Consider the following 21,486-nt stretch of genomic DNA (forward strand, 5'->3'; position numbering starts at 1 on the left):
AAAGTCAATAAAAGGCTTTGACCTATGGGTCAAACCCTAGGGTGGTCATATATCCCTATGGATTGGGTTGTTGTTACTAGAGGCTGATAGCAACAGGTATTCTCAATAGAAATACCATGATATCTAATGGATTGAGACAGTGTATTCCTTTAGGTGATTCAAAAGACATGTGATCTAGAAAACTATGGTCATAACATTTTATTTGGTGAAAATTTGACATATGTTCATTGGAGTTAGAGTATGTCAATTATCACATAATAAGTAAGATTTGTAACTGAATTATTAGAGAGGTAATCTTAATAAGTGATAACAATACCATGTTAAATTTTGGACAGTAGTTCAGGAGTCTGCATGCAATGGATAGTGGGTCACAAACTCAATCTTCGTCTCATTGTTATTTATATAGGGTATTGAAGTGTAGTTGATTCTTTTTAGTGGAGTGTTGAATCAACTTCAAAGTGCGCCTATGGGTCCCAACGATTCCTACTTTGAGCTCATGTACCATGATGACACAATTTATAAGGGTTGGATTAGCTTTAGGTTCACTCTTGTGCAAAAGGGTGTTTTAGTAATTACGTAAGGTTGCATAATTGATAGTGAATAAGTTCTCTACTAATTGATTAATTAAATAGTCATGTATGGTTAATTAATTAATTAAGACCCATTTTGGGTTAGACGACCCAAGTCTTGGTGGGCTCAAGTTACTTAAGTCTAAGGGAACCTTATAAAGACCCTTTAGGAGTTAAGGTTTTGTAGACGTACATTTCATTTTGTCATCTTAGCACATGTTTTTGGTTTCTTTTAGTACTCTAGTTCCTTGGTGGCTCCTTGCTAGTGATACAACCTATATTTTTTAACCACCTTGGAGACAGGTTGAGAGATTGTGACCCTTAGCAACCCTGAATTAGACTTAAGATTTTTTATTTTTTTTTTCTTTTTAGGATAGCATACATAGGCATGTTTAGGTCACTTAGACACTTTCTCGATTGCCCTAGGTCACTTAGACACTATCTTGATCACACTAGTTCACTTAGACGCCATTTAGGTTACTCTGACCCATTAGGCACCACCAAAGCCCATTAAGACTCATTAGGCCAACCTAGGTCACTTAGGCTCACTTGGCCCATTAGGCACTACCTTAGGCTCATCTAGGTTCACTTAGACCCATTTAGGTTATTTAGACCCATTTAGACACTCCCTAGGTCTTTTAACACTCATTAGGCTCACCTAAGTCAATTAGGCCCACTTGGCCCATTAAGCATTCTTAGCTTGACTTGTATGACTTGCATGGTTGTATGACTTGCATGGTTGCATGACTTACATGACTCGGTTTTCATATCTTCATTTTTATTTGTTATCTTTCTTTTTATTTTTCTTATTTTTTTTAATTAAGTTATTTATTTATTATTGTTTTATCGTTTCCTAATTTATTTACTTATTTATTTATTCATCCAATTATTTAATTTAATAAATTTGATGCTTTTGTAAGGAAACTTACCGTTGGATAAGGAAAGTGAGACTTTCCTTGGAAGACATTTTTTTGGGGAGAGTTTGAAATTCTAAGGATTTGTTTTAGTGAGAAAGATATGGAGTTTAAGGAAAGTGGGACTCTCTTTGGAAGAGGGGAGTTTGAAAATTTGAGGATTTGTTTTGATGAGGAAGATATGAAGATGACATTGGGGTGTAAGGAAAGTGGGACTCTCGATTCCAAAGATGTTTTGGGGGAGTTTAAAATTTTGAGGATTTGTTTTGGTGTGGAAGATATGGAGAGATGGGAGTCTAAGAAAAGTGAGACTCTCCTTCGACGGCATTTTTGGGGAGTTTGAAATTCTAAGAATTTGTTTTGGTAAGGAAGATATGGATATTGGGAGTTTAAGGAAAATTAGACTCTTGAGAATAACTAAGAGTCCATAACTACATGTACTTTTTAATATAAAAATGAGAATTTGAAATAAAATAGGAAGATTGGAGAAAGAAGGAAAAATAGGAGACTTTATTATTGGAGAATGGATTCACGGATGAGGAGAATTCTTCTAGAGATCACATCATGGAATTATGTGAGCCTCCATATAGGTGGGAACGACCATTGGAAAGAAGGATTGACCACTTAAAATACACACGCAACAGAAAATCTTGAGGGCGGAATAGACACGCACCAGAATTTTTTTTTGAGGATATACATGCACCAGAAATTATTTTTTTTTGAAAGGAGATGCAGGCACCAAAATTTTTTTTAAAGGAGATTCATGGCTTTAAGAAGTGGCCAGCATGCACCAAAATATCTAAAAGAGGTTGTTGATAGAGATAGAGAGAAAAGAAAGGCTACTCTTGATCTTCTCTTGAATAGCCAAAAAATTTCCGAAATTCAATCCTCAAAGTTTGAACTAAAGGAAGGAAAGCGTACTTCGCTAGCCAGGACAGACAGGGCAGGCAACTCCATTTACAACATTAGACACCAACTTTTGAAGTGTTGACAGGGGAATCACGCACTCACGGATAGGTAAGTTTTAGATGAAATTTTAATTTTTTTTTCTTTTTTGGTTTGATAGATCTTATCTTATTTAGTTATATTTTGAAATTATAAAATATTAATCTTGATGAATTTTATTTTAATTTATGTGTCTTAGAAATATTAATTTTAGTTTGATAGATTATGTTATTTAGTTTTGTTTTGAAATTGTGAAATATTAGTTTTGATTGATCTTTGATGATATTTACTTCTTTGATTCTTAGGTTTTTAATGTTATTGATCCCAAGTTGGTATTCTTTAAATATCTTAAGTGATAGTTTTGATTGGAAAGTTGTATGTATTTATCTTCTTTGATTCTTAAGTTCTTAATGTTATTGATCCCAAGTTAGTAATCTTTAAAAAACTTTGGATGATATTTTTGATGGGTTAGTATTCTTTTAAATCTTAGATGATGATTTTGATTGATCTTGATAATTGATATTTATTTTTTTGATTGTTTAGTTCCTAATGCTATTGATCCCAAGTATGTGCTCTTTAAAAATCTTTGATGATAGTGTTGATTGATCTTGAAAATTGTCATTTATCTCTTTGATTCTTTAGTCCTTAATACTATTGATCCCAAGTTGGTACTCTTTAAAAATCTTAAGCGATATTTTTTTTTTTGATTCTTTAGTTCTTAATGTTATTGATTCCAAGTTAATAACTCTTTAAAAATCTTTGGTGATAGTTTTGATTGACCTTGATGATTGTTATTTATTTCTTTGATACTTTTGTTCTTAATGTTATTGATCCTATTAAAAAATAAAAAATAAAACCTTAGATCTATTTGGGACTATAAGCTTGGATTTACATTTGACTCAAAACCAAATTTTTATCAAAAATAAAAAGTTGCAAACTGGTTTTCAACACTTTTGAGAGACGGTTGTCTTCTACATCCAAAAAGTCAAAAAGTCTAGGATTTCTCCCTTTCAAAACCCACACTTGAGACCTTTAAGTTATAGAGGTGTAAGAGACTTTTAGACTTTTCATGCTGAATTGATTTGGGAATGTCTAAATCAAATGTTAAGTTTTCTAATTACTTTTCTTTGGATCCTAGATTTGTAAAAATATTATTTTTGCTTCCATTGCATAGGATCAAGAGACCTAGAAAATTAAAGTGATATTTTGGTTTTGGGCCAATTTTCAAAAAATTGGAAGTTGTGAGGAGGATTGTGAGCAAAAAATCCAAAATTTTTTGGCCTTTTTTCGTGGAAAAAAAAAAACTCTATTTTTTTAAAAAATATTTATCTTTTTTTTTTTTAAAAAAAAAATTATTCATTTCTAATTAAATATTTATCTTTTTTGTTTTGAAAAAACCATTGATTTTTAGGACTTTTTCAAAAAAAAAAAAATCTAATTTTTTTTAAATATTTATCTTTTTTTGTTTTAAAATTATTCATTTCTAATTTATCTTTTTATTTTAAATTTATATTATCCTTTTATTTTATATTATGATTTTATTTTTTTACTACTTTTCATATTTATCACATTAATACTATTTTAAAAAATCACTATCACTTTAATTTTAAATATTTTTATTTTAAAATATTAAAATATAATTTTATTCAAAAATTGTTGAAATATAAAAGCAATGAAGTTCTAATATTTTATAAATTAAAATTAATTTAATAAGATAAATTATTAATATAATTTATAATCATTTTAATTATTTAAATAAATTAATGTTAATAGAAAACATTGTAACTACAAATTTGTAATAAAATTTTAGAAACTAAAATCAATTTAATTTTTTATTTAAAATGTAATAAAATATTTTTTAATAAAATTTGTTTTTTATTTTAAAAATAAATGAATATAAATACATTAAAGGAATTTAAACTTAAAAGAAATTAATAAATATTATCTTTAATCATATTTATATCAATTACTTTCTTATTTGAAAATTTTCTAACCATTTTCATGAATTTTAAATCATTTTTTCTCATCAATATTTTTATCAATATTTTTATCAAAATAAATCCAAGCTCCAATATATCTGTATTTACCATTATTTGTATAAGACTTAAGTAACTTCACACCCACACAAACCTAAACTAATTGGATTTGACAACACAAGACAACCCAAATAATAGGAACCAAATCTTATCCCTACAACATAAGAATTCCCATTTATTTTCTCTAACTCCTAAATCTTCTCCATGTACCATAGCTGCCAACCAGACCTCTACGGGCTACAGGCCTCAGAATGGGCGACGGCTGGTCCGCACCAAGCTGCACCCAAAAGGGTTTGGCTCTGATCAAACTAACGCGCTGTGTCTGGTATGATGAGTTTGCGTGAGGCTGAAACATAATGGCATGGGCTCGAGTCAAAAAGTTAATGAACAACTGGACCCAATCAATATGCTTCATGGACCACAAATACAAACATGATCAAAAGTTCCATGGCTTTTCATGGGAAGCAAAAGGTCTGGTATAAAATAAAATTATACAAATGAAGGTATCGAGACTAGCTCGCCAAAATATAAGTTTCAAGGAAAGCATACAAGAATATCTGATTTACACTGTGACTCCCACCCCTTCTAAACATCTATACACAAGTGGGGTCGGAGGATTCTGTAGTATACACCTCGACGGTTATCAAGTTAAATTGAAGTTGGTTAGAAATGACTGCCCAAACCAGTATTCAATGCCGGTCTACAAACACAAATCCAAGGGAACCACCCTTAAGCCAAAACACACCAGCAGAGCGTGGAAAAATTGTTGGTACTGTGCAGCCCACAAAACTGTCAAATTTATAATTGCAGCAATTACTGGAGGGGATCGAGTTACGATTCTGAAATGGGTTTGGATTTGAAGAACTTCGCAACCGCCTGATACAGATTCTCTTCCTCAAAAGGCTTTGAGACATAGCCATCCATCCCACATTTCAGGCACTTGTCGTATGTGGCGTGAATCACATCAGCTGTCATGGCTAATATTGGCACATGCCACTCACCTTTTGTAGCAGCTCCCTCAGGGGTGCATCCTCCATTCATCTGTTCATTTGCCTTACTCTCGAGCAGCCGTATTCGACGTGTTGCTTCAAACCTGAAATAAGAAAACATGAAAAAAAAATGTTGCCATTGAGTATGCATCTCTGCAGATTAGATCAGTCCATAGCATCTGACATCTATTCACCATGTGGAGAAAAAGGTCTCCATTATGTGGAGAAGAAGGATGGAATGAAGTCACTTCTTGCAACTCTAAATCATCATACGAATACAGGACCTTATTAACTAATGCCACATAACAGACGCATTATTAACTTCCATGGTGAGATGACCATCCATGTCAAACTTCACTTCTAGAATGAAGAAAAGAAACTTAAGTCTTTCACAAAAATTTTAAAAAAATACTCAATGATGTCAATGGACAGTGTTCTCTTCACCAAGTGATTCTATATTTTATATTTGTTTCTCTATATATCTTGACACAGAAGGGTTACTTTACAAGACAACAGAGTTACGCAAGGTCTCCGTTCAAAAGGGTTGATAAAGTAAGAATAAAACTAATGAATAAATATGCCACTGTTGAAGGAAAATTGGGCAATTAGGTGAAGTTCACAATTTTGAGTTCTTGAGCAGCAATAGGGTGATTCTCCAAAGACAAAAACAGAATTATGCAACAAGAGTCAACAAAAAAAATCTTCAATACATACCCATCCATTTCTGGCATCTGAATATCCATGAAGCAAGCATCAAAGTTGTGTGGTAACTGAAGCAATTGCAATGCAGCTTTGCCACTCTCAGCACACTCCACATCAGCCCCAAACTTTTTGAGTGCACCTGCAGCCACTCTGCGGTTTACCTTATTGTCATCAACAACCAATATTTTTTTGCCACAGAGTAAGCTCTGAAGAAAAGCAGATCCATTAAGCATGTCTTTCCCTTGCTGCCTCTTCTTCCCCAACCCTAGCACTTGTTGAAGACATGCTGCCACCATGCTAGCCCTCAAAGGTTTCATGATCACAGTATCTGCAAAGCCAGCTGCCTTTGCTTTATCAAACTCTGCACTGCTAATATTGGTTGCAAGAAGGATCATCTTAGGTAATTTCAATGTGTGTCTATTCTGTTTCCAGTCCAATAGCCGAAGATTCAGATCAGCATCCTCCTCAGAAATCCATGAATCCTTCTCAACCAGAATCATATCTGGCTGATTTCCACTTCTGCCATATAAAAGACATCATTCAATGAGTTGATCATATAATTACTAAAGATCATAAATGGTGGATCTGTCTCAATTTTCTATTTGTAATCGTTTCCCCAGCATAAGTTGTTTACTCTGCTGGGGTAACTTCAACGGACTATCTTGTGGGAATTGAAGCTAGCATTCCAGTTCAAATAGTGTTAGGATTTCTCTATAGGCATCAGTTGTTGAGTTCTGATTGTTCCATAAGCTCTCATAGTTTGGCTTATGTAAGAGTCTACCTTCATATTTAGGAATGACCCTTGTTACTAAAATGTTTACATAGCTACCTTTTTTCTGGGTTACCAAGAATTCTTTACTCTTATCTCCATTATCCATTATCAAGTAAATTTTTCTTCATCACCTAGCCTGAGACATAGACCAGACAAGGTGAAACAGAAAAATCCTTGTGTTTTATGTCAATTTCTTTGAGAACCAATTTTTGGGCTACAACCACAAATAAGGACAACCATTGGAATTTCCTTTGTTTTTCTTTTTCAGGACTAGTTGAGAAAAGTTCAGATAATGTGAATAACAAGAACACTGAATTTTCAAAGCCACCAAAGAAATCACAGATATATATGAAATACGAAAACCAAACAAAACTTTGGCAACTTTTCAGTATGGGCAGAATTAAGGTTTTCCTTCCTTTTAGCAACAAATAGGGGAGCCAGTATCCATTTGACTGTGACTCCCCCTTCTGTAAACACAAGCAGAGGCAGGACAAGGTAATATCAAAGGCCCCAGTTTGCCTGATATCAGATCAGAAAGGAAAATCAGGCCTTGGACCAAAAGAGGAAATGCAGTTAGGACCATTAAATCTGAAATTTCAAATCCTTCACTAATAATACTCACAGCTAAAAAGCTAAAGAACTTACCCAGATGTCAGAGAACCATTTTTTCCGGTTATTGCAACTGCCTTCTTGATGCTATTGGCAACTTCAACCAGGATTCCAAGTCTCTTCAGATGGTACTTGGTTACAGTAGCTCTAACCGGTCTTCCATCAACTACAATTGCTTTTAGTCCTCTAAAACCAATAGGCAGATCATCTGAATTACTTTTCTTCAGATCACTAAGTGCATTTTTCTTACACCTCCCAAAGTCGGCAGTAAACGAAAATGTGCTTCCAATCTGAGGCCGACTTATGAATTTTATCTGACCACCCATCAGCTCTACCAAACACTTGCTGATACTCAGGCCAATACCAGTTCCTCCATAATTTCTAGAGGTTGAACTGTCTGCCTGCATAAAGGGTGTGAAAACTCGACCCTGAGCACGCAAAGGGATCCCAATTCCTGTATCCTCCACAGACACCATCAAAGCGACTTTCTCAGAAGCTTCACTGGTGACCGTCATTATATTTGAAGTATCAGATCGCAAATCTTCATCAAAAATTAAATGCTTAAATCTATCCCAACTGTTCTGGTCATCAGCTGCTTCACAACCACTTAAAGTTCTAAATTGACTGCCACCATTCGAAACTAAACCTTCATCTGATCCTCCATTCAAACATGTCTCAGCTTTAGCATCCATTAGAGCCTTTGTGTGTTCAGCTAAATGGACTTGAACAAATATGTGCCCTCGCTCAGTAAACTATCAAAAGCAAAATCCAATGAATATCAATTATTTCTGGAGGTAGATGTGCAAATACTACAATTGACTTTACATGGTGCAAGATTAACTTTAAAGGAGAGCTCAAATTAAGTTCTTTTTTTGTGACTGCAGACACAATGCTCCACCAGTCCAGTAGATCATCAAACACAACAAGAGAAACAAAAATAAAATAACATATTTTCAGCTAGTGACTTGAAATAACAAGGCTCAAGTGATTCACTTACTTTAACAGAGTTGCCCACAAGATTTGTAATTATCTGTCGAAATCTCCCAGGATCCCCAATAACCATTTCAGGAACTTTATCAGAAACAAACACGGCCAGCTTCACTTCCCCAATTGATTATGTACCACCATGTCAGAAAGTTAAAGAATGTTAAACAGCATCATGACAACCACCAGCCATTGATTTCAGAAACCCCAGAAAGAGAAAAGGAGTAAAAAGAAATGAACAAACTCAGTTCAAACAGGCAAAATACAAGCTACTTCATATTTTATGGACTACAAGAACTACATCTAAAAAAATGAAGAATGGAGCAATCTTTAGCCATCTTTTTGTGTGGCAAATATTCCAGCCAAGAAAAGAAAAGGGACGGATAACAATTGACTAGCTTTTATCACAGTTCAGTAAAAGTTACCTCAAGACCTTTGTGCCTAGACTTCTCAGAAAATAGAGAGAGGACATCATCTAGTATGGATCGAAGGTTGAAGGGGACTGCTTCGAGCTCTAATTTTCCAGCTTCAATTTTTGCCCGGTCAAGAACTTCATTTATTAATGTTATTAGTGCCTTTCCACAGGCTTGAGCAGTTTGAGCATAATCTCTCTGGGTTGAACTCAAATCTGTATCTAGGAGCAGAGCAAGCATTCCTACAATTATAGCGAAAACAGTGATGACATTACTGTTAGACAGATTTAAGTGCCTAAATTTTACTTGTTTTTAAAAGAAAAATTGTAAAAGGGGATGTTGACCATACCTAGGATGCCATTCATGGGTGTCCTAATTTCATGAGAAACAGTAGCCAGAAACTGGAATCAGGAACATAAATAATAATCAGCTACAACATTCATAGTCTACAAACAGGGAGTAAACTATTGCTCGAAAACAGGTTCAATACCATACCTGGGATTTGGCGACATCAGCAGCTTCTGCTCGGACTTTTAATTCCTGCATTTCATGGAAATCGTCCTCAACTTTAACAATGTGAATTGCGGCACCATACAAGATATAACCTACTAATAAACCGATTACAAAGAATAGAAATGCGGTGGTGAGGCTTGTCCATGATGTGGGTTCCTTCTGATGATATCTACAGAGTACCCGACCGATTAGTATCCCATAACAGAAACCTCAGAACTTTAACTTTTGTTTGAAATAACCACCAATCACTAGATGCACTTACCTACATATCATTTGGTGCTTCCTGAATGGATCTCCAAAGTCAAGCTTGCTCTCATGCAAAAGGGACATGTCAACATCTTGATATTGGCGTCCATACATAACCAAGGGATCAGAAGAATTAGTTACATCATAGACATTCACCAAAATTGCCTGATTCCCAGCAAGTTGCCCAAGTAAATTCTCCACCAGGGACTCCACATCAAAGGCTCCACCAAGGTATCTGCTTTCAATCAGAATTTTCATTTTACCCATGAATGCATCCAGAACTTCCATATGAACAAACACACAAAATTGAAGTTGAATAAAAATGAAGGCATACACTTATCACTCATATACAGAGCTTCCACACCATACTGTAACATGCAAAACTGGTAAGCATGTAATATTATAACCAACAATCCAGCCTTACCTAATATTAAACCAAAGACCCAACCACAGACGTGAGAATATCACATGGATACCATACTCACATGCAATCCTCTGAAAATAAACGACATAAAAGGTATGCCATTACTTTATTTTTTCTTTTCTTGTATCAGGTACTGCACAGTTTATACGAAAACATCACAAAATGCAGCAAGCAACAAGCCAATTAATGGTCCAATATCATCAGCTTTTCATCCCTTCATCATTTTGTTACAGGGAGGCCTCCATCATTTCTAACTCATGTTTAAATTTGATATAGCCTTCCCAGACAAAAAAGAGAGAACAATTAAGGGCAAAAGATTGCCTACTAAATGCCTGAATACTCAACCATAAAAAACTGACACACACAGTCCATTTGGAACATAGTTCAAAGTCACAGTATTGGTCATTGACTCAGAGGGTTCCGAGGCACTTCAGTCTCAATGTCTCGGCTCAATATTGAACTACACGTAAATAAGATAGATTAAGAAGTTAAAAAAATTATAAAAATAGTGAAAATTATTTAAAAATAAATATAATTAAATAAACTTTAGAAACTAATAAACTTTAAAACATATTAACATAATAATAAATGTAATGGTTTCAATAAATTATTAAGAACAAATTAGCATATAAAATAATATATCATATTATGATATGATTAACATAAAAAATAATGCATTGACCAAATTGAAGTAATATATATCATAGCTTAGCATATAAAAATAATAATCTTCAAATTCCAATTTATAAGACGCATCAGCATTTGAAGTAGTCAATAATTTACCCCTTTTAATATAAAATAATGTATTTACCCCATTTATCTTCAAATCCTCAATCCCACATGACATACACAGAGAGTACCCCATTTAGCAAAGGTAGAGAACCTCCTCTGCAACTGCATGCCCACACCACCGGAGTCGGAGCAAAGAAAAGCAACACCTACATGCAGAGATCGTCGTTGATGGAAGAATCTAATGTTTCTCACCGGTCAATGACATCATTGATAGGAAGGATGTCTTCTTTCTTCTTCTTCTTCATCATGGGTAAGGGTCATGGGTTTTGAAACTCTTCTTTTTGAAGAAAATCACTGATTTTTCAGAGATTTCTCAATTTCGGATGCTCCTTGTGATTTGAAAGGGGAAAAAAAGATTTATGGGTAAAACAAAGGAATATTCAGATCTTCAACCGAGTCAATCCGGAATTTCGAGTAAACCGGGTTTAACGATTCTTGGGCAAGTTTGTGATTAAGATGATATCAGGTATCTAACTCAGCATGGAAAGGCCCAAGGCAGATACAATTCAGCCAACACTTTGAACCCTGATTCGGAGGTGTGCATTAAACATCACAAATTCAAAATGTTTTAGCAATTCTATCAGTTTACACTTCCTCCATTGCTAACATGTGCAATTCCAGGCATGTAAAAGAGTCTTAATCATGAACAGAAATAATATCTTTCTTCCCTTTATTTTCAGTATATGAAATCCCTTAAAAGTAAAAGTACAGTTGTTCACTAGTAAAAATTTTCAAGACATCTAAATCCCAGCAACTGGTATAGTTGGTAGCCTAGATGACTATATGAGTTCAAGGACATGTTTACAAGTACAAATTGAAAGAGGAAAAGGAGTGGCATCAGAGAAAGATCCAACCATTCATACTCCAACAATCTATTCTCATAATTACCAAAGTGACCTAATCCTTAATTTTGGAAATTATGGAAATCCAACATAAATTAGATTCACAACATAAAACCAACATATACCCAACATAATTTCCAAATATGTGTCAAGTTGAGAAATGCATCCTCAACTTGTTTCTTCTTAAAATCGTCAACCATAATGCAGTATGGACACACCTATATATTTCTAATCTTACACTCTATCACTGATTAATAATAACATTTATCATCTAAAGCCTGAATAACACTATGTCACTAACAGAGAAGCATACCTTCATGTAAAAGCATTGAGCAGACAGATGTTTAACTATTTTGGAATTTCCAAGGAAGTGGCAAAATGGAATTAGTATTATTTTAAAAAACAACCAACCTTTAGATTGACCTACAACATAGCCCACCGGCCACAGCTATCACACTAAATAGAACAAGATGTCATGGCTAAGTCTCACACATCATGAAATGAAAAGATAACTAACTCGTTTGAGATTCAAAGCTTATCTAGAATTAACAAACAGGAGACAGAGATAGATCAGAGCAAACGATTGCATGGGACGCAAACAACGTGACACAGGTAACCTCATTAAGATTTAAAGCTTGTATATGAGTCTATTGGAAATTCACCAAGATCAGCTGAAAGAATCAAAACTTCAAATTAAAACTACTCCTATCTTGAAACCTATTCATAATAATATCCCAAGCACTAAGATTAGCTCTAGTGGAACATTGTTTTGACCCCTTGACACATGAGAAAATTTTATTTTATTTCCAAGGCAGCAAGCAATAAGTAGGGAAGAACTACTCTGCATTGCCACCAAAGTTGTACCAAAACGTGAGGAAAATAAAACATCTGAATACTTCTAAGTAACTGAACTGCCCCATGGGAACCGGATCCTTCAATTTTGCTCCAGGTTTAAAATGATTAAATTTATGAATCATGATGGGATACCTTAATCATGCAATATGTACAAATTACAGCCTTCAAGCAATTAATTTCTTCAGCAGGCATCAAATGAAAAGAAGGATAGACTTGGTGGTTTGAAATCTCTCATACAACTTAAGATATTTCTATTCCCTACTGGTTCCTCAAGCATTTTGGATCTTCAAATTGAGTGATAAATTTCCATTTTGAGCTAAACTTTTCCCCATTAAATCCAATTGTCAACAGCTTCTTCGATCAATTATTCCAAAGATAAAATTGGTATGAATAGACTTTCAATGACAAGTATATAGCAATAAAACAGAACTCACCCTGCAGTTGCTTCAATGCGCTGTTCCACTGTTGGGTTGGGAGGAAGCTTGGACTTGTAAACAGGGAATGTCAACACAACGCCAAGATGATGAGAACCAAGCAGCCTGAAGGGGCTTGTCAAGACGGCTTTCCCAGTAGCCCTAGCCCTCAAAATGTTTTCCCGATCCTCCTGCATCAACCATATGTTAACATCCCAATAAATAAAATTCCAAACAAATTGAATATCACAGAACCAAGAGTTCACCTCGCCAGACATCATATCAAGTGATTCAATGTAGGAAACAGTTTCCTGAGAAAATATCACAGGTGCATACTCGTCTCGAATCGGCGAAGCCTCTCTCTTCATTGTCTTTATAGTCCACCCATGTTGCTTCTCAAATCTCTCCCTCTCTGAATTAGCCACTCTTTGTGCATAGGCCACCCCACTCAGTAAAGGCCGCTCAAAAGCTGTTCTCGCCGTGTACTCAGCAAAAGTTTCCTGCATTTCCCGCAAGAAACCATTCCCACAACACAAACAATCAAAAAGACAAGAAACAGAAATCAAATTCCTAGAAGAACAAAAGTGAGGAACGAACTTGGTCAATGGCAGATGGGTTTTTGTAATAATGAAAGGTGGAGACGAGAATGGCGAGGGCGTGAACATGGTTAACACTAACGCTGAATTGATCTTGCAACATTCTCGCTCGCTGATCACACATGCTCACAAGCACTTCCTCCCTTCTCTCCTTGTTAGCAGCATCCATTTTATTGTAGACGAAGTTACTGAAAACGGCCATCAACATGATCCAGAACACCAGAAATTTTGGAAGCCAAGCCCTGTTGGCTTGAATAAATGTGTAGCCTCTTTTGGTACCCATCTGCTCGTTCAACCTCACCGCCACTGAGTGGTGGCTCTGCATCTTCAGACCCATCAAGAAGGCTTCTTTCTCTGCTTCTCGCCCTCTCCCTTTTTCCCACTTCAAGCCCGAACTAGAAAATCCCCAAGTTTCAGAACCACTTTTCCTGCTGTAGAAACAAAAGGGCACTCTAAACTTGGAGTAAATTATCATTATAGCATTGTTTTTCGTGATTCAAATATCAGCCAGAAACAAGAATGAGAAGCCAAATCCCCTTCTCTCTATACAGACATTTCTACATTTCCAAGAAATGTCGAAATTTCTACAAATACAACCAAGGGAACACAACCGATACCCCCTTTCCTCTCTCTCCTCTCTCCAAAACTGCCTCCCCAAATTTCTACACCGGACAGAGAGAAGAGAACCCAGAATTCCAGAAGGAAAATATCTCTCACTACTTAGACAACAAGCATGGCGCGTTGCAGTTCTCAAAAGATGGACAAGAGGCTCAAATTCCAAGAAGTCTCTCCATCCCTACAAGCCTTCCTTTGCTTTGAGGCCTTGATTGCAAAGGAATTAAAAAAAAAAAAAACAATATTACAGAAAACTCTAATCATGCACTATTTACTTGAAAGCGTGAAGTTTAGTTGAGGCGTCAGGACAAAGAAGAGCACGTTCGCTGTGTCTCTAACTTTCTACTTTATTTATCAAACAAAGGAAGGAAAATCAAACCCCCATATTGACTCCATTAAATTTTTAACACCAGCTAAGCACAAACCACATCCAAAATACAAAAGTGGAGAGATTTTTAGAGAGAGAGATAAAAAGGCAATTGCTGTTCAAGTTGAATGGAACCAAACCAACCTGTTCTTTTGGGTGACATTGAATAACAATTGCATTGTGTGCTGTGTAATGTGAAATGCTCCTCCCTGTCTCTCAAGTTTTTCTGTATTTAATAATGAGAGAACCCCTTTTTCTTTTCTTTTTAAAGCAACTCAATCGAATTTTAGGATTTTTTGAAGATACGCTCTTGTCTCCCCTTCAACCATAAACTAATACCCAAATGCTCCTCTGCTTTCTCCTTTCTCTCTCCTTCTCCAGCTACTCTCACAGACAAAACATTACATGCATTGCCCTCAATTTTGGAGCTTCAACCCAAATGTTGATTGGAGGGTCAGAGCAGACCAGAGCATACTAGAGCAGAGAAAGATTCAAAGCAGCTCAGGGGAAAAAGCCCACTCAGTATCTTGAATTTTAATCAGCGCATCACTTGATTGATTGTGCTGAGAAATGAGAATTGCTGTGAGTCCTTTTATTTTTCTTTTGTAGTGATCTGATCTGAGAGCCTGAAATCATGGGGTCTGGTTGATGATACCGTTGAAACTCAGACAAAAAACATCGGACCCCACATCAGACCAGATCAAAGCTGCCAACAGATAGAAACATGGGGGTTACTGTAGGAGTGAGGGGCACTGGATTCTTTCCTCCTTTTCTTTTGGCCTTAAAAAAATCGCTTTCGCATATCTCTGCGATAATGACATCGCGACAAGGCTCGGATCTCATTCGTCCCTAAATGACTTTTTACTTATCATTCCCATACTATATTACTAAAATACCCTCTCCCCAGTCACCCCTTCATCCTTCTAAGCAAAATTCTATTTTCGTCCATATTTTAAATTATCCACCTTTTTATCTCAATATTAAAAATAAAACTTGTATATTTAATATTGCTGGTATATCGTATATCTTTTTCCTCCCTATTTTTTAATTTCATATATGGGTATATTTGTTATTGAAATTACAAATATAGGCAGGGTTACTTACCAAAAGGGTACATGGTGAATGGATAAGAATGTGAAATTAAAAAGTGAAGATGTAATCATGGACAGTCCAAAGGGCCGGGGAGTTGTATGAAATTCTCTGATGCTAGCACATGGGACTGAGCCCAATTTTTTTTTTTTTTTCTAAAGTTGGTTTCATTGGACTGACTTCATCCTCAAGGATCACTATTCTTGAAAGTCCCCGATTGTTATAAAATGTACAAGCGTCAAATTTGAATGACACCTTATTTTAATCAAAATGTTGGGGAAAGGTTAGGGGTGTTTTGGTCATTCTGAATTATATAAAAATAAAAATAATAATAATTGTAAGAAAAAGTCACCAACATGTCCAAAAGACCATTATATTTTTCGATTTAAAAACATCCGAAAAGAAGATTTACATGGCAAAATTCATATCAACAAGAAGTATGATGATGAGACTGGCCCAAGACAATATGGGGTGCACAATGATTTGCATCTTCACCAATAGAATTAATAGTTTGATGTTATGTAACTATATTTATAATTTCATTTACATATTTCAACACTAATCCTGATTTGAAATTTGAAAGTTGATTTGGTCTAACCTTGGGTGAGAGCATCATCCCTTAAACACAAGCAAGTAATGTCATAATTGCAAGTTGAAGAAGTATAGTGTCTTGTTTTTTTGTCAATGTAATAGGACTTTCTTTTATATAGTACAAGTTTTCTCGTAATATTAAATATCAACATTAAGTTTGTTTATTGATGATTACCGTTGTCTCCTAAGTTGGTTATGTGGTTAACTTGATTAAAACATTAAGACAAAAAATATATTAATGTTATATATTTAACATTTATAACTCATGATATATGATTTTACTTTGTCATTATCTTTGACTTAATTAGTATTATCCAAGTGTTCTGTTGTTCGTCAATATTCATATGCATTGTGATTCACAAGTTACATTAATCACTATTCAATTTACGAAAGGGAAATCAATCTAAAAATCTAAGATAGGTACACAAAAATCAATTAAAACCTGAGGTACATGAGTGTGATGTTATTTTGACTTTTAATTTGGTGTCTTAACCTTTTTTTTAGTTCTGTCATACATTATCTCTTAATAAGGTAAATTGTAGCCTTATCATATCCTTAACTATTAACAACAAGATATGTACAAAGTTTATTATGGAATTCAAATACAAACATAATGGATGCTAAAGAGATCTCCCATTAAATATGATGCTTATTTGTAGAAAGTGAAGTCGAGTTTTGATACCTTCTAAATTAATTTTTCAAGTTGTTCTTATTTTAATATCTTCTTTACTATTTAGACAAAGATGGAATGTTGCCAAACATAAGCATCACTTCAATAGCAGGTTAGAATCCTCCTTTGATAGTCCTAAACATCTACAACCATCCCTACATCCATGTAATATCCCTTAGAAGGTGGGGAATATCTCTTTCATATTCGATTCAACCTTCAATGATTTTGGATTTTTTTTTCTTCCATAGATAAATGTTCTTGATGGTTGATGTGATTACTGAAAACACAGCCCATCCTCCAATGCTATTACGCTTTCCCTGCCTAGTTTATCTCTTTGTTTTTGTGAATACAAAATGGGAATGGGCTTCTTCATTTTCACTTCATGAAATGTTTTTTTTTGGGACCTAAAATAATGTTTGACTTTGATAAAATGGGATTTGCCTAATTTTATGAAGAGAGAGAAAAAAAAAAAAAAAAAAAGGTATTGATGGGATTGGAAAAAGGGGGCAAATGTTGTCACCTCAACGTGGATTTGCAAAAAAGAAAAAGGGAGACAAGATATTGTTTTGTAGTGACATGCAGGAATGGCTTAATTAACGTATTATTTATAAAGTAAAAAGTATAATTTTAACTTTCATATGTTAAAAATGGAAAACCCATATCTCAAAAAGGTTTGAAAATGAGGAAGTGGAAGAGAAAACTCATTCCAACTCAGGTGAAATGGTCTTGTATTAGGTTAAACATAGAGAGGAGTTAATGAAGGGGGAGTGGTGGAAGAGCAGTTGATGTGAGTATGCAATTAAAAAGGGATATCTTTTGATGGAATAAGGAGGAGATTGCATGGGGACCATGGGGGGGTAGAGGGCAGAGGGCAGAGGGCAGGAGGGAGAAGAAGTGAGGGGGGAGGTTTGGTTTGTCCTCTAGCAAGGGGCTAAGGCTATCTATTTTCTGCCACTGAAAGTTTTAATGGGTGTCGGCCATGTGTTGCTAGTCAATCTATCCATCACTTTCCCAGCAAAAGTCTATGTTTCACTGTTCAATAAATGATCATCATGTCCTGCCATCCCCTCTCATATGGGCAGGTGGTTTTTTTTTCTCTGAAGGGGCAGTGCCACAGTGCCACAGTGGCACAGCTCCTCCCTCAAAAGCTTTTGCATTTTCATTGCTCTGCTTCCCTGTGCCCCCACTGTGGTCCTTGCTTTGGGCCCCCCTTTTCTGGGGTTCCTACTTTTGGGCATGGCTGAACCATCAGATATTTCCCCTGCTCATTTCTCTGATTTAGCCTTTGTTGTGCCCTTAATGCTTAGGGTATGGGGCTTATGCAAAATTGCCCAAATGAACCCCACTTTGGGGGGCTTTCATTTGGGTAAAAGTTTCTCATATACCCAGCGCACACGCACCGGATTATTGATCAATGAGCAGATGACCAAAGTGGGCTGTGACCCTGTCACAAACTTGATGGACAGGTCAAACCAGTATTAACAAGTCTAGGCAGTGCCTAGCTAAACGGGTGGACTGAAAAATTGGTTTCAATTCTAGGATGTCAAAAATTGAAAAATATATCAAATAAAAACGTATTCGAGAGCTAAAAGGAAAAATCTGGAAAATAGATATGAAATGATATTGGTCGGGCCATGAAGAAAGGTGAACGAGGCAGAGGGAATTTGTATCTCCCACAAGAAGACATAAGAAATGTCGTATTAGAAAAACAAGGCATATGGGATAACCGAGGCGGTGTTAAGAAAATAAACCCAAATCTACTAGAATCGCCGGGTCTCTTGAAATCTGAAATCATGCGAGCTTAGCGTGGCGCATGAGAAACGAGGTATTTTCAAAGCCCGTGACTTATTGTCCTGCTTCCAAATTCTTTGGTTTTTAGTTCAAATCTCCCAAGTCCCAAGTCTAAAACGCAATCCCCATCGTATCTCCTGGTTTAATCATCCTATATCCTACAGGTCAACTCTACACCTAATTCTCTATTTTCCTCACGATCAAGTGGGTGATTAATTTTTCAAGATACTTTTGGGATCAAATCTATAATATCTCCCCTTCCTCAAAACAATACATGGAGAAAGCTAGACTTGGTATGAAAATGACACCCAGAGAGGAAGAGTGGAATGGCCCCTGGGCCCCTGGAACATTGGGGGCATTGTAGCCTTTCGGTTGCTAAAACTATAGAGTCTAAACAGCGCATCAAAATACAAACTGGCTGCCTCTAAGACTCCTATCTTCATTGTCAAGGGCTGCATCATCATCTCTTTGACCAAGCGGCCCTAAGATACGATACCCTTGGCTTTGTTTTAAAGGCTCTTGTATTCCCTTTTTCCTCATTTTTATTATTACTATACTACAAAATATCATTCATTCTGTCGCTTGATAATCTTGTTGATATTTAATAGGATTATAACCAATTTTTTTGGCCACAAATTTTGCATTAGAAAAATAGAAATACCACCATGTTGTAAGCCGATATGGCATCTATACTGGCAAGGACTGGCAATGACTGGACCAAAGTAGAAGCCCGATCCTTGATGTGACATTATGGGATAGTACCTTCATTCATCGCACGTATAAATGATGCATTCATATCATTATTATGAGTTCAGCTCAAACTTCTCTCTCTCATTTACATATTTAAGTTATTTTATCCAGTCCACCCTCATCACTCACATGTCACCGCCCATTTGACATGAACCAATGAAGCCATATGGACTCCCAAACAAGCAAGCTAGTGTCCAAGCCTGGCCCAAGTTTATAAAACCCATTTTGCTAGTTGACAATCTGGCCTAGGCCTTATTGGCTCAATATTGGAAATCCTTTCTCTTGCAAGCATGAGGTTTTCATTCTTAAAACGGGCCAAACATTGGGTGGTCCATCACTCTGGGATTTGGGTTTTGTTCAGAAGACACTGTGAAGAAGTGGCGTGATTTTAGTTTTTACACAGAATTACATATAAATATATAATATTATAGGTGGAAAATATACCTATGTAGGCATGCAGTGGTATAGGGAGAAGATATGATAACAAAATAAAGAAAGAAATAATAAAATAGAAGATAAAGAGGCTACAAAAGCAAATAGGCATTGCAGCCACTAGGTTGTTAATAAATATAAGGGAAGATCGTGCAATAATATAAGAGAAGATCGTGCAAGAAAAGAAAGGTAAAAAAGCAGGGGAGATGGGTATTAAAATAAGAACAAGAAAGAAAGAAGAGGGGGAGGAAGAGGAAGTGGGCATTCGAGAATGTGATTGGGTGTGTGGGAAGAGGCATAATTATATGCACTGCCTAGTCAGACTGAGACTGAGTGGTGTAGCCTCGAGAAAGAAAAAGGGGTTTTGATTGAGGCATGGAGGGTTTGGGAGGGGACCATCTCATTTCATGTCTCGCTGCTCGAAACGTGTCCACTGCCTTACACCAGTATGGGAGGCTCCTCCTCCTCCTCCTCCTCTCCTCTGCCACTTGCCACCTGCCACTGCCTCAACTTTCCAATACGTGCATGTCATGCTCTTTCTTCCCATTAAAATTAAAATCTATGACATACAAGAATTTTTGGTCACACTTCTTATGGGAATATGACTTTTGTACTGTTTATGTGGCTCATATGTGATATATCATATATGTTAATAAAGCTAGTTCATAAAGTACATTTGTCATGTCAAAAAATTGAGGACATCTTGATACTTACAAGATATGAATCTAAAAAGTGGGAAATGAGTGAAGATAGTGGGGAGTGCAATGGTTTAATTAAAATCTAAGTGGGTGGTAGGGCAGGAACAAACACTAGTGGTGGGCGGAGCAAGGGCTAATCATGGGGACCCAGTTGGGGAAATTGGGTTTGGGTCCTTTGGGAATGGCCGAGGAAGCTTCCTGATGTTACTAGAGATATCCATGAATTCACGCTTTGGAAATATACTTGGCTATATTATATGTACGAAAAGGGGTTTTTTGGGTGGATTTCCTGTTTGTTTAGATATTTGGTATAAATTTGTATGGGGCTCTTAAAAAAAAAAAAAAAAAGAATGAGGTTGGAGCAGCATATAGTTGTGGCATAGAGAAGATGAGGGCGTGGTAAACGAAGAAGAGATGAGGGTTTTGGAGAATTTGCAGAAGGAATTTGTAGAATAGTATGGAAGTGTTGAAGTAGGTTATATAAATAAAACTGCATGCGACGTGACATATGCCAAACCCACATTAAATATGATGCGTTTTCAAACATGTGATAATAATCGAGTTGAACTAGAGAATTGAACAAACACCCCGTAAGCCAATAAGCTTGGGTTTGGAGAAGGCAACAAATTTGAATAAAATTAATTGGGCTCGAGCACCGTACCGGGGAAGATTCTAGGGGAAAACGGTGAAAATTGGTGGGGCCAGAGGTGTTGAGAGTGCCATGGGTGGGGTGTGGTCCAGGGGGGGGATGTCGCCAGCGGCCACTGGCATCAATCAGGCCATTATTATGCAGAGTGAAGACGACTAATGATATGGCTGTCCCATTACAGGAGTAAAAAGGATGAATCAGTATAAGGCTACATACAGTG

General features: G+C 36.0%; 1 protein-coding gene across 2 annotated transcripts; it reads right to left on the reverse strand.

Annotated features, from left to right (window-relative positions):
• Positions 1-4,916: 4,916 nt before the first annotated feature.
• On the reverse strand, positions 4,917-15,129 carry LOC117913264 (histidine kinase 4). Of its 2 annotated transcripts, XM_034828223.1 has the most exons (12): positions 14,741-15,129; positions 13,616-14,045; positions 13,285-13,518; positions 13,040-13,209; positions 9,709-9,927; positions 9,429-9,615; positions 9,283-9,334; positions 8,946-9,175; positions 8,534-8,632; positions 7,573-8,288; positions 6,168-6,674; positions 4,917-5,557 (listed from the first exon to the last, which is right to left on the reverse strand). In XM_034828223.1, exons 1-12 carry the CDS (start codon positions 14,773-14,775, stop codon positions 5,296-5,298), a joined length of 3,141 nt encoding a protein of 1,046 aa, XP_034684114.1. In that variant the 5' UTR covers positions 14,776-15,129; the 3' UTR covers positions 4,917-5,295. The 2 variants fall into 2 exon arrangements, with proteins under 2 accessions (XP_034684114.1, XP_034684111.1); XM_034828220.1 differs by lacking the exon at positions 14,741-15,129 and having other exon boundaries at positions 13,616-14,734.
• Positions 15,130-21,486: the final 6,357 nt, after the last annotated feature.

The sequence above is a fragment of the Vitis riparia genome, chromosome 1, assembly GCF_004353265.1.
Source record: "Vitis riparia cultivar Riparia Gloire de Montpellier isolate 1030 chromosome 1, EGFV_Vit.rip_1.0, whole genome shotgun sequence".
NCBI lineage: Eukaryota > Viridiplantae > Streptophyta > Magnoliopsida > Vitales > Vitaceae > Vitis > Vitis riparia.